This window comes from Tamandua tetradactyla, chromosome 1 (assembly GCF_023851605.1).
Source record: "Tamandua tetradactyla isolate mTamTet1 chromosome 1, mTamTet1.pri, whole genome shotgun sequence".
Taxonomy (NCBI): Eukaryota; Metazoa; Chordata; class Mammalia; order Pilosa; family Myrmecophagidae; genus Tamandua; species Tamandua tetradactyla.
Genome location: NC_135327.1, coordinates 91,852,879 through 91,869,930, shown reverse-complemented (window position 1 = coordinate 91,869,930; position 17,052 = coordinate 91,852,879). Strand labels below are relative to the sequence as shown.

General features: G+C 56.9%; 1 protein-coding gene across 1 annotated transcript; it reads left to right on the top strand.

The window, feature by feature from the left end:
* The first annotated feature begins 2,407 nt into the window (after nt 1-2,407).
* On the top strand, nt 2,408-16,389 carry AQP1 (aquaporin 1 (Colton blood group)). Its single transcript, XM_077120500.1, has 4 exons — nt 2,408-3,080; nt 12,841-13,005; nt 13,444-13,524; nt 14,323-16,389. The coding sequence occupies exons 1-4, from the start codon at nt 2,691-2,693 to the stop codon at nt 14,497-14,499; spliced, it is 813 nt and encodes a 270-aa protein (XP_076976615.1). The 5' UTR covers nt 2,408-2,690; the 3' UTR covers nt 14,500-16,389.
* Nucleotides 16,390-17,052: the final 663 nt, after the last annotated feature.

The following is a 17,052-nucleotide window of genomic DNA, read 5'->3' as shown; positions in this document are numbered from 1 at the left end:
ACACAGTGTCCACACCAGCCTGCAGACTCGCATGCCAGAAGGACAGCTCCAGGAGGGCAAGGTGCTGGCCTGTCTGGCGCGTAGCTCTTTCCCTAGTGCCCAGAGCAGCGTATGGCACATATGTGCTAAGTAAATATTTGGTGGATGAATTAATATGTCCCAGGTGATTCTCAGTCACGTGCAGGCAGCATGTCACAGACCCTCAGCTGCACGGATTCTGATGCAGCCCATGGGCACTGTCACAGATGCCTGGAGCACACCTGGGACTCCTCACCCAGGCTCATCCCATCCCTGCTGTGCTGAGACCAGGAGCCTGGCAGCCCTTCTGGGCCTTATGTCAGCCTGCTTCCCACCACCCTCTTCAGGTGCCCAGTGCCTACCAGCGACCGAACTCATCCCTGAGCCCAAGCGGAGGGCAGGGACAGCTGTGGGCCCTGCGGGGATCGGGACACTGAGGAGAGAGATAGAGGGACAGGCATGTCCCTCACTGGACATGGTCTGAGGGAGACACTGCAGGGGCCTGTAGCGAGGGGAAGCAGGAGCTTGTCCTCCGAAGCCCTAATGTGAGGGAGTCACAGCTCTGCAGAGCCAGCGCTGGTGTGTTACCATCAGAACACCCAGGTCAGGCTGGGCACAGGGCTGGGGGCCAGGGCGAAGGGCAGGAGGGAGATGCCCGGGGCAAGAAAGCTGAGCCAGAACTGGCCAGAGGATGTGGAGGAGGTGCCGTGTGGGGCTGTCTCCATCTCTGAAGGTTCATAAGGCACAGGTCAGCTCCGGTTGCCCAGGCCCCTGGGCAGCCTCGGGTGCCCTCCATCCCACCCTTATTGGCACCTGGGTGCACACCATCCCCTCCTGCCCACCCTGCCCCAGCCAGCCTTTTGCTCCAGCAGTTAGATCCAGGCTGCCAGCACCCACCACGCTGACTCTGGACGCTGCACACGGGGGCCAGGGCAGCGTGCTGTGCTGCAGCTGGACAGACAGGCGTCTGGTGTCGTTCCCTACCACCTACAGGGTGGTCCTTGGACAGGAGTCACAGGACCTTGGGCTCCCTCTTGCCCGGCCCAGGCATGCTGGGGTGCTCGGAGAAGTCTTTCCCCTCTGTGGGCCTCGTTTCCTACCTCAAATGCAGAGAAGCCGACACTCCTGGCAGGACTGTGGTGGGGCAGGCAGGAGGCAGGAGGAGCCAGGCCGCTGGACAGGCACGCCCGGGTCCCGGCTGTCACCCAGGCCCTTCCTGTGGACCAGAGAGGGACCCTCTCCTGGGCCTCTCTGGCCTGGGCCCCTGCCCAGCTCCTCTCCTGATACAAATGCCCAGTGGGCAGGTGGGCCGGGCTCAGGGGCTTCCTGGCTGGCTTTCTGGCCCTGGAATCCAGTTCCTTGCTCAGTTTGCTGCCGTCATCGCTGAGCCTCCGGTCAGGCCCGACCCCGGGGTCTGCTTTGCCTGGTGGGGTGATGGTGGGTGCCTCCTCTGGTCCCACTCTTTCACGCATCTTCCTCATTTCGTTTCTTGGCTCTGGGTCCAATCCTCTCCCCTCTTTTCAATTTGTCTCTTGGGCCTCCATCACTATTTCTCAGCTCCAGCTGGTCTCATTGTCCCTGGCTGGGGATGGATCTCTTTCTTTCCCTCCAACTTTTGCCTGGTTCTACCTCCCTTCCACTCTTTCATTCTCTCCCTCTCTCTCTGCCTCTGACTCTCTCTCTCTCAGTCTCTCTCCATCTCCCTTTTCCTCCTCTCTCCTTCCTCCCTGTCTCTCCCCTTCCCCTCTAAGGTCTTCTCCTCCTCACCCGTCCTGCCAGCCGTCCTATCTCTGTCAGCTGGGCCACCATGGAGAAGGAAATCCTGAACTATACTCATCTCCCACCCGGGCCCCTGACCATCGGTTCACTCTGCTTTTCACAAGTTGGTTGGCTCCCTCTACACACCCCCACCTCTCCCGGCCTCGGCGTGGCCACCAAGGGGTGGGTGGCCTCCCCTTGCCTCTGGGCCCCGGCTGAGCCCTGGCTGGAGCCTGGGGCCTCCGGGACGTGCCCCGAAGTGAAATCCAGTGCTGGGCCAGGGCTGGTGTGCAGGGAGTCCAGCTGCCGCTCCGACCCCTGGCCCTGCACACTCCGGGGTGGGCTGCAGATGCCAGGCGGGGTCAGCGTGCCTCCCTCCAGGGAGGGCAACGTCCACCTCCGGAGTCGGCTCGCCGGGCCAGCCCCATCCGGAGTGCCGGACCCTACCCTTCCTTAGGCACCCCCTGAGCTTTGTGCTCAGGGCGGGGACACCTGGGTCTCTCTGGCCCCCTGAGTGGGGCCAGCTGGGAGGAATTTCCCAAAGCCTATTAGAGCAAGCGGTGGCTGCCTCCTGCCTGCCTCCTTGGGCTGGGCAGGGCGGAGGGCGGAGGGAGGGCGGGAGGGAGGGAGGGGGGGAGAGGAGGAAGGGAGAAAAGTTGGCAGGCCGACAGCAGAGCTGTGCTGCATCCATCGCAGAGAGGAGAGAGGAGGCCCGTGTGGCGCGGGGCGGGCCAGGAGTAAGGAGAGGCCTTCCTCCCTTTGTGTGCCCCCACTGCTCTCCTCCCCACGCGCCCCCCTGCCCCCCCCTCCACCCGGCCCTATAAATAGGCCCAGCCCTGGGCCGTGGTTCAGCTCTCGGAGAGAGTTTTGCACCGGGCAGCAGCGTCCAGCCGAGCACCCCCCGCCCCACCAGCATGGCCAGTGAGTTCAAGAAGAAGCTTTTCTGGAGGGCTGTGGCGGCCGAGTTCCTGGCCATGATCCTTTTCATCTTCATCAGCATCGGGACTGCCCTGGGCTTCAACTACCCCATGGTGGGCAACCAGACGGCGGGGACGGTCCAGGACAACGTGAAGGTGTCGCTGGCTTTCGGGCTGAGCATCGCCACGCTGGCCCAGAGCGTGGGCCACATCAGCGGCGCCCACCTCAACCCGGCCGTCACGCTGGGGCTGCTGCTTAGCTGCCAGATCAGCCTCCTGCGTGCCGTCCTGTACATGGTCGCGCAGTGCGTTGGCGCCATTGTGGCCACCGCCATCCTGTCGGGCATCACCTCCTCCCTGCCCGGCAACTCGCTCGGCCGTAATGGGGTGAGTGTGCTGGCCCCAGGCTTGGGGGGCTGGGGTGGTTCTGGAAGGAGGCTGAGAGGTCCCCGGGCCCGTTCTCCACCCATTGCTCGGATGGGGACACTGAGGAACGGGGCGGCAAGAGGTAACTGGGGGGCCACGCAGAGAGTTGGGGGCAGAGCTGGAACTGGACCTCAGCTGGGCCTGTAGCCCAGAGCCCGTTTGCTGCCAGGCACTGTGGGAAGCTGAGACCCAGAGGAAAATAGTCTTGCCAAGGTCCCCTGCCGGGCATCTATTGTGGGGAATGAGATTTGGAGGCAGCTAACTTGTGAGCCAGAAGTTCCCCAGGCCTCGGCTGCAGTTTCTTTGCCCCTCAGCCCTGCCTGTCCTGCCAGGGCTGCAGGGGCAGTGCCAGACCCTGAGGGAGCTCCGGCCGTGGTCCCCAGTCACACTTCCCTGGATGCCCGCCCTGCAGGATGCCCCGGGGTGCAGCACAGTGCCCCCTTCCCCATGCAGCCACTTGCATGTCCCTCACGTTCACATGGGACCCCCAAGAAGTGCTTTTCAAGGAAAAAGCCATCTCCTACTCTTCTGCTCTGTGAATCAAAGACAAGGGAGTAAAAACACTTTCTGGGGCTGTTTGAAGGCAGTTTTCCTGGATTACAATGTGGGGTGGGGGCTGATTGAGACATTCCACCTCCTCCTGGGCTCTGCTCCCTGGGCCCTGAGAGGTGTGGCATGTGTGTGTTTGTGTGTATGCCGGTGTGCACACACATGCATGCTAGTATGGGTCTCTGAGCTTGTGTAAGCTGTGTGTGCCCCTGTGTGTGTGTGTCTATTTCTGGAAGTGTGTCTGTGAGCTCGTCAGTGCTGCCATGTGAATGTGTGTGTGTGTGCATGTGTGTGTGTGTGGAGTGAGTGTGTAACATGTGTGCCCACTGCTCCTGCCTCTGATGGGATCTGAGCTGGGGTCACTAGTGATAAGCAGATGTTGGCGACTGGGTGGCAGTTGCTGAAAAAGAATTCCTCCGGAGCCGCTTAGCGCAACTAATTGGCTGCTGGTGCTAGCTGCCTGCTGTCTCAGACCTGGGGTTTTCCAGTACTTCATCCAAGTTCAAACTCAGGCCCGGTCTGGACCACAATAGGAGGCAACAGGAGGCGGAGTGAGGTGTGGAGGAGGGGACATGTGTCTGTCTCAGGGGGCCCGAGGGGACAGGTAAGCAGGCTTAGGGGTGTCCTTCCAGGGGTAGAGAGGCAAAGGAGTAGAGAGAAGAGGGGTCAGGGCTGGAGAAATGAGGCTGGTGGGCCCGGGGCAGGGCAGGTTTGTGTGAGGACAGTGCAGGGGCTGGAGCTGGTGAGGGCTCCATGAGCCAGCCAAGGGTGTTTATAGCAGCGGTCTTCCTGCTTCCCAGCCAAAGGTCAGGCCCTGGAGGTGGCAGCTGGGGGTGGCTTGGTGAAAGCCTGGTGCAGAGGGCAGCTGGCATGGCTGTGGCACGGGAGGATTAGCACTTCTGTTTCACCGTGACACCTGCTCAGCCCCTTTGCAGAGCCAACCTCTGCTCATCCCAAGATTGAAGATTAGCTTTGCCACTGGAGTTTAGACTTTAGCCAGAGAAGATGTGCCTTTATAGACTCAGGGAGGCCACATCCCTCCAGGTCTCAGTCTCGTAGTGGCCCAGAGGAAGGTGTCTCCAGACTGTGCTCTCTGGGTGTGGCCAGGCTTACCCTGGGGCATGGCTGGAGATGATGAGCGTGGACAGAGGATCCCCAGAGGGGAAAGGTCTCGGGTTCTGAGACTTCTGGCCCCTCTCATCTCCTCCACTCCAGGGGCAGGCAGGGCCAAGAATCTGCTGGCAAAGGGCTTTGCCTTCTTTGGTGAGGGCATCCAAGGCAGACACTGCAGGGAGGGGCATCCTCTGTGCCTGTCTTTATCTGGCTGTGCCCTGCTCCAGTGGCCTCCACTCTTCAGAATCAGCCCCATACCTGGGCTAAGCAGGTGGTAGATGGGGGAGCACAAGGGGCAGGCAGCCTCATGTGGGGCCAACCCAGGGCAGGGAGGCAGGTAATCTGGGTTCAAGCCTTGTCTACTACTAACTTGTTGGGCTTCCTTGGAGTTGAGGACCCTGTGGCCCAAAGAGGGATCTAGGGACCTGACTCTAGGTATCTTGGCATCTCTTGGCCATGCCTGAAATACTAGCAAACTTGTTTTGTTTCCTGAGTTTATAACCATTCCCAGGAGTGTTTGGCCAAGAGGATCTCACAAAGGACAATGCCAAACTTCAAGGGACTAAGTTTTAGAGTGGGGTTTCAGGCACTGCTCTGTCCAGAGCTTGGAAGTTTGGGGTCAGAAGTATCTCTGCAAGCACAAATCCTGGGCCTAGAAACAATGAAGGTGCCCCCCAAGGCCTCTCATTGAACACTGGACCTGGGATCCAAGGGACTCTGGGGTGGCCTCGATGGGATAGAGACCCGTTTGCATGGCAGGTGACACACTCTTTCCCCCAAACCCTTAGGGAGGCTCCCACAGCCCCTCTGGCCCCAGGGCCCACCCTCGCCAAAAATGGGTGGAGTGGGCCATTGGCATGGAGATTTCCAGGGAAAATAAGGAAAGAAGTAGCAGGAAGTGGTTGGGTGAGTCAGAGGGGTCCCCTGGGGACATGGGGGGGGGGACAACTTTCTCCTCACTGAGTCAGAGCTTAGGACACACCCTGAGAGCAGGGTGGCTTTGGAGCTGTGACCAGGAGCCTCCCCTGTCCAGCCTGCAGGGTTCTGGCTGGTTCTAAGGGCCAATCCCCAATTTTGGCCTAGGATGTGATGCTCAGAAGCAGGGCTCAGTGCCCTGGACTGGCCCTGCCCAAGCTCAGTCATGAATACACTGTGGGACTTCACCTATGTGACCTCATCCTTTCCATGTGCAAAACAAGGAGATGCAGAGTGAGGCTGGGGCTTGGGTGGGAAGACACTGGTCAACTTGGGAATCCTGACCCTTGGCTGGCTGTTATATACTTCCCCGCATGCATATTTCCTGCAGAAACGACAAGGACCTGCAGGGTGCTGACTCAGCCCAGCTCTCTGCCCCGGGAAGCCTGCAGCCCCACACAAGATAAGCTGGGACACAGCTGCCTGTGATAGGTGGCAGGTGGCGGGCGTGATAGGAGAGGTCAGGTGGGTTAGGGAATGGACTTGAGAGGTGGGAGGGCCAAGAAGTCTTTGGGGAAGAGGTGCCCTGTGGGCCTGAATATGGAGGCAGGCCCAGGAGAGGCATGGGGGCTCCAGGCAGAGGAACTGCATGAGACCAGGCAAGGGATGCAGCAGTGGGAGGCTATGTCTGAGGAGTGGGTGTGGCTGGACTGGGGGTTGTAATAAGGGTTTGGGGCTCTGGAGGGCCATAAGGGCTCAGGGTTCAGGTCACTGTCAGTGTCTTGAAGGGGTTAGATTCCGGGGTCATTCTAGAGTGTGTGATTCCTTCCCCTGGGGCCTCAAGTGCAGGACAGATCTCTTCCTAGGAGTCTTCTCTTCACCCTGCTGGTCCTTGGCCTGACTGCTTGGGAAATGCTTCCACCTGCTCCATTAGGGACCAGACCTCAGACCCCTTTCCACTCATTTGCCTTTGCCTCAGTTTCCCCAACCATAAAGGGAGAGACCTCTCCATGCCACCAGTTCTTTCAGGGTTGAGAGCCCCTCCCTCCTCCTCCTCCAGACCTTGAGGGGTGGGCTGGGGAAGGTGGAGCCATAGTTTTCCAATGTCCCTGCCCAGCCCGACCTGCCAGGGGGCTGCTGGGTGGTGGTGCCACCGCAGGGACATATAATTACTATTTCTAGCCAGAACAAGATGAGGGGGAGGGTACAGAGAGAGAAAGAGGCAGGAGCTTTGCGGTGGAGACTTCCCTTGCCACGGAAAATTCAGAGGCTGTTTCCCATATTAGAGCCTTCAGAGAAGCCTGGCCAGCCTCAGTCTTGCCACCCCAACCCCCCAGGGCTTGCCCCGGAAACCCCAGGAACTCTCGTCTGAAGGGGCGACCCTCTGGGACTGGACATGACGTACTTAGGCGCTTAAGTCTAAGGGGACTCAGACCAGCCCAGGGCCCCGTCCACCTCTGTCCACCTCACCCAAGTCCTCCCAGGCCCCAACCCCATCTCACACCTTGCCCTCCTTCTCTGCTGCAGGCAGCCTTCCTGCAGTGCTAGTTGAAGCCATTAGCTCATGGCAAAGCAATTCCATGCAACCCTCCCCAACCTACACAGCCCAGAGAATGCTCCCCCAATTTTTCTAGGGCCCACCCTGGGGGCCTAGAAGGGCTGTTGCTCATAGTGATGGCATGGGGCCAGGGGGTTACAGGGAGCACAACCCTGGTGTGCTCCCAGTGAGCCCATCTTGAGGCTAAAAACCCCAAGTCAAAAGATGGTAGAGAGGACTGGAAAATGCACCCTCCAAAACCAGGATTTTTTATTAATTGGGAGGGGGCTGTTTCTGTGTCACTAAGCTACTTGCCATTGGGGAGTACAAGTGGATCTCTGTGGCAGGGAGGCTGCACTGGGGCTCCTGGCTGTATAGGGGTGCAGTGAGTGGGTAGGGGGTTCTTTGTGGCATGTTGAGTGCAGCAGTTTAGATGACCTGTGGAAAGCCTCAGGTTTCTGCAACCTGGCCTGCAAGGTGACCATGGGGGTCCTGACCACACTGGCAGGGGGGCTGGGGCAGCTGATGTCAAGCAGGGAGGTCTCGTGGATACTCTTTAGGGTTGGAATCTGGGCCAAGTTCCCATTACACTGATGGGGAAACTGAGGCCTACGGAAGAGTGAAGACTTACCTAAAGTTGCACACTGAATACCAGCAGGGCAGGACTGTGACCCCAGCCTCCTGTCTCCCAGCTCTCAGATATTGCTGTTGCTCCAATATGCCTGCAATTGTATTGCACACACACAAACATACCCTCACATACACAGATACACACTGTGTGCACTGTACTCAAGAAGCACACACATGTGGGTGTGCAACATATTCTCAAACCTGCGAGCTCACACCCAAGTGCCTGGACCCCAGGTGGTTGGTGAGGAGGGCTCCTTGATAGGGCCTCTTCCTTTCCCTGATTGGGGGGGGGGGCAGGGGTTGTCCTGGACTAAGGAAAAGAGGGAGGGAGGGAGAGAGGAAGCCATTGCTTTGTGTATTGTTTCTTGTCAGGAAGATGAAATGGCTTCTGGAAGCAAATAAAGGGAACTTGGAGACTTGCTGCTCTCTCACTCAAGGGGACCATCCTCCCCTCTTCCTTCCCCTCCCCCAGCTAATAGTGGCACTGTTGGGGGTGGGTTAAACACACAGGGGCACAGTGAAACCCTCGGAAAATGCTATTGGCACACAGGTGCGGCCATTCAGGGCAAATGCCACTCAGAGACCCCCCACACCCCCGACATATGGAGTCCCCCCACGCAGCAAAGATGGCTTCCTGTGTGATGGTGATTTTCAGAGATAGTTGAGACGCTTTGGCCGATACACCAGCATTGTCTAAATGTCCCACATGTGCTTGAAAAGGGTGTATATTTCCTTAATTTGGGAGTTGAGGGTTCTACATATCTTCCTTACATCAAAAATGTTAATTATGTGTTTAAAATCTGCCATGTTCATATTATCTTTCTTTCTCTCTCTCTCTCTCTCTCTTTCTTTTCCCCTTTATTAGAGAAGCTGTGGGTTAGAGAACAATCATGCATAAAATACAGGATTCTCATATACTACCTCACTACCAACACCCAGCATTGGTGTGGAACATTTGTTATGAGGGATGATAGCACCTTTTTTATAATTGTACTACTAAATAAAGTCCATGGTTTAATTTAGAGTTCACTGTTTATGTAGTGTATTTCCATGGATTTTCAAAAAACTTTAATTCTGTTACCATATCTATAATTTAACATTTCCTCTTTTAATCACATTCAAATATATATATTTCATGTTCATACTGTTACATTTTTTAAACTGCTTCATTTTATCTGTTTCTGGGAGAAAGTTATTAAAGTTTTCCATTCTGGTAGTGGATGATCAAATTCTGCTTGTCATTCTGTTTGTCAATTTTTGAGTGTTTTTGAGCTATACTGTTTGGTCCACATAGGCTGAGAGTTTTTATAGCTCTTTGATAGATTCATCATGTAATTACTATGTTATAAACCTCTTAATCGCTAACAAGAAAAAGAGAAATTGACACCTCAGCATGCATGGCCATCCACTGATACACCACACACTGATCTAACATGATGGACAAAGCTGTGGATTCCCAGAGACACAGGCACCCATAACCACCCATGGTGGCAGCCACTAGCCTGGAGAGGCCTGCCAGGTCCCCCTACTGTGAGTGCTGCGTCCCGGAAGCACTGGGCTGGGGGGAGCAGGTCTAGATGTCTCTGGGGTGGGTGAGCGGATGCTCAGAGCTTCATTCAGGCCTGGCTCTGGGCCTGCCTCTCCCAGGGGCGGGGTGCCAGGGTGCTCAGACCGTGTTGGGAGCCCTGCTCCTTGGAAGCTGCCCTGGTCAGCCACCAATGGGTGGTAGGGAGAGTTCAGAGTACATTGCTGGAGAGGTCAACCCCCGATTATGCTGGAGCTTGGGACATGCTGGCAGCTGCAGAGCCACCTGCTGCTAGTCCCCCAGTCAAAGCTGGGAATAGCCAGGTCCCTTGGCTGTGCTGTGGCCTACGAGTTTGGGAAGGCACAGGACCCTGGACAGGGACTTTTTTGGACAAGCTGCATTCCTCCCTGGCCTTGGTCTCCTCATCCATCATCTTAGCAAGCTTTGCACAGGCTATGCTGTGACCCAGAGAGGCTAATGACTGGCCCATGATCTTCCAGTTGGAAAGTCAAAAAACTGGCCTTGGGTCTGAGTGCTTTTCTGGAGTCAGGCGGCCTCTAGAGAGGGTGGGAGTTCTGCAAAGCTGGCATCCTCCGTCACACCAATCACTACACAGCTGAGCCTGTCTCAGGATCTGGGCAGGGAGATGGAGATGGTTTCCCATCCCTTCCTCCATGAACTCCCAGGCTAGCTGGGGATAAGGCAACCACATAAAGGCAAGAGGATTACTTACCTACAAGATGCACAGACAGTTCAGAGAGGGCATGGTGGAGCAGAAGTTAACTTCAGTCAGGAATTCAGGAAGCTTTCTTAAAACCCCTACTGTCTCAATTAAGCCTTGAGCAGTGAGCGTAAATGGGTTAGATGTACAGACAGGAAGTTTCTAGTCTCTTTGATGCTTCAGATTAAATGCACAGACTATGCTTTTGTTTACACTTGTATTGACAGAACTGGTTGTTATCTTTTTTTTTGTTGTTTTTGCCTTTATCAATGAAATATAAGACCTGGGCTGAGCAAATTACTTGGAGATATGGAAACATTTTTTTTTCAGTGGCCAGTGGGCACCACTGGAATTGATCCTATTAAAATAATTGGCTTGATTTAATAGATTGTAAACAGTAGTATAAGTATTGAATTTTCTACCTGGTTTTTCCTGAACACTGATTTTTCACTGTGTGCTCTTCCAACTGTCCTTCTAACCGCTCCTTTCAATTTTTCATCATCTAGATTATCCAAATGTCAGATAGTGCAAGTGCATTAGATAGTCAAAGGAGAGCAGGGTAATAGATGCTGAAGCAATCTGGGAAGCCATCCTGATGGTGGTGGCCAGCATTCAGAGGGTCAAGGTAGGCGTTAGGGGCCTAAGATGGAGCTTCAACCACAGGTATAGTGAGGCGACAAGGCCTGAGTTCCAGTTAAACTGACAACAGGCTACCAACCCACAAGCTGTGAGCTAAGGACTCTGGGCAGTCTGATAAGGGACACACCCAAGAGTTTCCTGGGAAGAGGGCTATTCCCTGCCCTTCCAGTGGGCTTAGAGCTCTGGGCTTAGACCACATCCCCCTCGTTCTCACTCTGCATGGAAAACTGTCCTCTGAGCAGGGGCTGGGGTCTCTAAGACCTGATTAAAGTCTAGGGGAGGAGTTGAGCTCAGGGAAGCCACATCTGTGAGAGCGGCAGGGCAGGCGGGAGTCTGAGGCTGGCTGGGCGGACAAGCCACTTAGAGGGCTGGCTCCATCAACAAGCGCCCAAAGGCTAGTTTCAGGACTCCTGCCAACCAGCAATTAGGCCCACCCTGGAGAGCAAAGGGGAGTGTAGTAGAAGGAGCTGTGAGCTTCCTGAGGGCTTGCACACAGACGGCAGAAGGCCTGACAGCTGGTGGGAGGGGCATCAGCACGAGCCAGCCCAGCCATACCTCTGTCACCTCCATTCTGCCCTGCTTCTTTACCTGTCCCCCAATCCTGGATATAAGATAAGAGAGAACCCGTACTGAAGCCAGAACAGCCCTCCTGAGCCCTCCTGCCTATGCAGTACTTTTCAAGAGCTCCAAGACAGCCCCTACTGCCTTGAAACCTCTCAGCTGCTCTGGGAGTGGGCAGGGAAATGTAGATCGATTATGCAGATGGGGAAACTGAGGACCAGAATGGGATAGGACTTTCCCAGGGTCACAGACCCTGCAGGTAGGAGTCAGAACCTGAACACAGGGTTCTTGCCTCTATGGCCCAACCCTGGGGTCCAAGGAAAACCAGGCTTTGCCCGGTGGGCTGGCTGATCTGAGGGGACAGGCTGTGGGGTCCACCGAGAGAAGCCCAGAGCTGGGGCTGCAAGGCAGGGGAGGGGATGTGAGTCATTTTCCCTGTAACTCAGGGCAGCAGACAAAGGCGGGAAGAGGATTGTTCTTGTAAGGTGGCCTCAGGGTAGCGCCCCTTAAACCTCTGAGTGAGTGAAGGAGTGTCCCCCCAGTCAGGATTTTGAAAACTGCCCTAGGGTTTTAAAGACTCCCATACCCTCAAGATAGGAGGTAGAAGTGAGCCTTGGAGCTCAGGCTTGGTTTTACACACCCCAGCCCAGACCTGGAGAAGACAGCATAAGTGGTTACATCCAGGCAACTTTGTGTGTAGATGTTTGCTGGTGTGCTCCCCTGTTGTGGTGCATCTGGCCCCTGGGCCCCCCACATGGAGGGGTCTGGTGCACCCACACTGGACCCCCCCATGCCCAGTATGCACAGCAGGCAGGGGGAGGGCTCTGGGCATCTCAGGCAGCCTTTTTTTCCCCATGAGTCATGTTTCTAAATGTGACCTGGGAGTGAGTAGCCGCCAGACCTTGGGTGGTGAGGCTGATGTGGCCAGAGAGAGGGAGGGAGGGATCCAGGCAGGGACCAGGAGGGAGGGAAAAGGTGGGGGAGACAGGGAGGGAAAGGCCTAGAAGGAATGTTAGAGACACACTGAGGGAGAAAGACACAGAGAGAGGTGGGAAGGAGAGGCAAAAGGTGGAGGCAGCCAGGAAGATAAGTACAATGGAAAGCCAGCTGAAGAGCTGCTTTGGGATTTTTAGATGCAACAGGGGAAGGGGAAAAATATGCTGGAGTTTTGGGGTGTGAGGTATGTCTCCAGCTGGGCCCTCCCCACCCCATTTGCTTCTCCTCCGGCCTGAGTGTCCCTGGCTCTCTCCTTCCATGGTCTTAGCCACCCCGGGGGTAAATCCAGCCTGCTTTAGCAGGAAGGGGGAGTGTTTCTGGACTCTCGGCAGAGCCTGGAAGGGCCTGGGCATGTACCAGGGTACCAGCTGAGCTTCAACAGCAGATGTGGTGAGGGCACCAAGCCTGAGTCCCAGACGCCCACCCCTGCTTGCCAGGGCATGGGGGGTCCGGCTTGGGTGCCCAGGGCGGGGGGCCTGGGACACAGCCCCTGCCTGCATGGGTCACCGGGCCTCACTGCTCTCTCCCCGTCCAGCTGGCGTCTGGTGTGAATTCGGGGCAGGGCCTGGGCATTGAGATCATCGCCACCCTGCAGCTGGTGCTGTGCGTGCTGGCCACCACCGACCGCAGGCGCCGCGACCTGAGCGGCTCAGGCCCCCTCGCCATCGGCCTCTCTGTGGCCCTGGGACACCTGCTGGCGGTGAGTGGGGGGGTCTTCCCATGGGGGCTGCTGGTGGCGAGGCGCTTGCCAATGGCAGCAGGTGGGACCCCACAGGGCTCCTGCTGGGGCACGGGGGTGCTGGTGGTCACCTCTGCAGGGCTGGGGCCCGGGGCCTGTCTGGAGAGGGCAGCTGTGGGGCCTCGGGCTGCCTCGGTGGATCAGTACCCTTCACTGTTTCTGCGTCTGATTCTCTCCTTCCTTTCTTCTCTGTTCTTTCTTTTTTAACTGCCTCTTTCTTCCTGCCCTCATCTCCTTCTCTCTGTATCTTTCTATCCCTCTCTTTTGTTCTCTCTCCTTTTTCACTTTCTCTTCATCTGCATGGTTTCTCTGTCTCTACCCCTTCTCTCAATCTCCTTTCCCCTCTCCCCTTGCCTTCCCCCTCTCCCTTCCCCTGGATCTGCCTCTTTCCCCTCACAGATCGACTACACCGGCTGCAGCATCAACCCTGCCCGGTCCTTCGGCTCCGCAGTTATCACCCATGACTTCACCGACCACTGGGTGAGACATCTCCAGGGCCTCTCCGCGGCGGGGGGTGGTAGGGGGGCTTTGGCATCACAGGGTAAGCCTGACCCCATCTTGAGAGGCTCTGGGGGACCGCCAGGGCCCAGGTGCTGTGTCTGTTTCACAGATGGGAAAACGGAGGCCCGGGAGGAAGGGCTGGGTGGGGTCAACGGGCAAGCAGTGGTAGGCAGGTCTCCCAGCAGCTGCCTGAGGGTGCGGGTGTGGTTCTGGCCCTGCCCCGCCTCGCATCCCCCTGCTTTTTGGCGAGCAGTGGGAATATGCTAGTTTCCACCTCCCAGGAGCCAACAAGTGAGCATGGCAGAGAATGGATTCTAGAGGGCTCAGTGCATCCCAGCGATCACGGTTTGGAAGTTTTTCTTCCAGACCAACCTTTCATCAGATTAGACTGTCCCCAGTGGCCCTTGGAAGCTGGGGTAGGGGGTGATGATCACCCTCAACAGAGGCAAGGAGATGCCCTCTCCCTTGGCGTGCAATTGGAATCAGCACATTTATTAAGGTCACAGGGAGTCTGGAGTGGAACTGCCTGGGGGCTGCCTTCCCACTTGTGAAACGCAGCCACGGGTCACTGGGGCCAAAAGATCCCACCCAAGATCGAGGGTCCACCGTTAGTACTTGGTGCTTTGGGGTTGAGTGCGGCCCACCCCTTGGAAAAAGAGGCTGGAGAGAGCCCTTCCCATGGGTGCTGGGGCAGGGAGGAGATCGGAGAGGCATCCTGGGGCTGGGGGCTGTTCGGCCAGGCCGGACGCCCCCTGAGCAGACCCACCCTGTGTCTAGATCTTCTGGGTGGGGCCGTTCATCGGGGCCGCCCTGGCCGTGCTCATCTACGACTTCATCCTGGCCCCGCGCTGCAGCGACCTGGCCGACCGTGTGAAAGTGTGGACCAGCGGCCAGGTGGAGGAGTACGACCTGGATGCCGATGACAGCTCCAGGGTGGAGATGAAGCCCAAATAGAGGGGGCGGGGCCGGGCACCCACGTCGGGGGCAGGGGGCAGGGGTGGGCAGCGGGAGGGGACCGGGGAAATCCACATTGTAGACACTCTGACAAGCTGGCCAAAGTCACTGCCCACAGACCCACCGGGACTTTGTGGTCAAGCCTGATCTGGGGGCGTTCCTATTACTTTCTTTCTCTTTCTCTGTTTTCTGGACTTGTTGCTTCCTAGGGGGTGACAAGATCTACCAATCACTCTCTCCCTGGAAGTACTGGAGGAGGTGAGAGAGAGGGACCCACCCTGCTAAGTCGTTCCCTCAGAGTGTGATGGGAGGTCTGCCGGAAAGTCCCCTCCCCCATCCCAGAGTTGCCACCCACTTGCCTGCCACAGGTGCCTGGGGTTCACCATTATGGCTCTGTGCCTTTGGGGCATGACCTTTCTTCTTGGTAATGCTCACTTTGCCCCCGAGGGGCCCTGGAGGGGAATGAGATGCCAGGAGGTGACGTGGTAGGGGCAAGTCAGTCTTCACCCTTCCAGCTTGGCTTGCTTCCAGGGCCCTTCCCCACCTAGGAGGAGGAGGGTGGGCTCCCTAGCTTGGATCTTCGGTGACCCCATCCATAGAGTGGCGGGGACAGGGAGGGCTCAACGGGCCTGAAGCCCTGGTCTGGGATTCTAGAAGTGTAGACATGCCATGGGTCCTAGAAGATGGAATCTAGACCAGTGCTGCTGCTTCTTCCACTTGCCCTGAGCTCTTTCCCCAAGGACGAGGCTCTCTGTGCATCCACGTGAGCCCGTGTACACGTGCACAGTTGTTTCAAAGTGGAGACCAACAGACAGTCCTGGTCACAGAAGTCCCTGTTCCCAGCAGGGAGCACATCTGACCCCCAGGGAGTAGTGACACCAGACGCCTGGGGCCTGCTGTTGCAGAATGAAGGCCATTTAGAGGGTGAAGGAAGAAAACCAGGGTCCTTTAACTAAGCTTTAGTTGGTCTTTTCCACCTATCTCTGCATCATCTGGATAATTATTTCTGTCCCCCCTTCCCCTTGTAGTGAAGACGCAGTCACCATTCTGCACAGGTGTTTCCTGAAGTGCAGTTGGGTTATCTGAAGCCCCAGGCCTGAGCACAGATGGCCCTGATGTGGATAAGCCTGGAGTCAGATGCCCTTGCTGGGTCCCCGGCGGGTTGGTAGAGCCCCTCCCTGCAAGCTCCTGGTTGGAGGCACTGGCAACAGCTGGGTGGCCTGCAGAGCCCCCTGTGTGTCAGACCCCAACTCACCTGGAGGGAGCACAACCTGACCTCAGGGAGCTAGGACTGCTGCAGCAGAGCGCAGAACCCCCTTTTGGGGCCTGAATTCTCAGCGCAGTTATCTACATGAGCTCATTTAATTTCCCAGGGCCAGAGGCAGTTCCTTGGCAGGTGCCCCTAGCTGGGGCGGTGATAAAAACCCAGACAGGGACGTGTGAGTGCTTGGAAGCGGCATGACACCCAGGAGGCCTTAACAGTTGCCAAGAGTAGCATCATGACATCCACACACTCTGTTCTCCATTACCTGGCAGGGACTTCTAGCCCATTTCACAGATAAGGAAAATGAGGCCCATGATCTCACAGCTAGATGATGGCACAGCCAGGCCTAGCAGCTGGGCCACATCTCCGACGACTCCCTGGAGGGTGAGACTGATCCATCTCGTTCCCAGCTACTCGGTTTCTGCCTGGGCAATGGCCAGAGACCAGGAGGGGTGAGGACTGGGATGGAGGGGATAGGGGGGCAGACTCACTCTCTGCCTGGGTTTTGGCTGATGCATACCTGGACCCTGCATCTGTCTGCTCTGCATATATGTATGTCTCTCTGGAATTGGAATTTCATCATATGTTAAGAAAATAAAGGAAAATGACCTGTAAGGTCCCCCAGGCTTACTGAAGTTTTCTTCTTTAGGCGCCATCCCCACAAGGGGAGATCAGATCCCCTCCCCCAGGGACACAATCCAAAGGGACTCAGGACCCCTGGTCTCAGCATGAACACAGCCATACCCCAGAAGCACATCTGAGGGATGCATGTTCCTGCCCCGGGGGAGCCCCAGGCAGAGGGGAAGCCCCGCCCTGTCCTCAGAGCCCATAATAGGGTTACTTTCCAGGCTAAGGCCCCGGTGCTGGGGCCCACAGGTCAAGGGCTAGGGGCGGAGACAGACTCACCTGTCAGAGGCGAGTGAGCTTCAGTGCAGCACCCGGGCGTCCACAGGGTGCTGGGTGGGGCAGCCCAAGGAGGGTCAATCGACTGGTTTTAGAGCCTCAAGGAAACTTGACAGAGCTGGTGATGCTTAGCTGGAACATGAAGGTGACCTCCAATGAGCAGCTAAGAGAGGCAGAGCCATTCTGTCCCAGGGTTCTCAGCCTCATGGGCTTTGTGGCTTCTCCCTTCCTGAAACCACATGTCACATTCAGGGAGGGTGTGTGCTTATCTGGGGAGGAGTCAGCCAGTGAGAACAGTGAGCAGAGGTAAGAGTGGCTTGGACTGTGCCAACGAAGGGACTTCACTTTCCCCTCCTGCCTTTAGACCTGCCTCTGCGTAGCCCCGG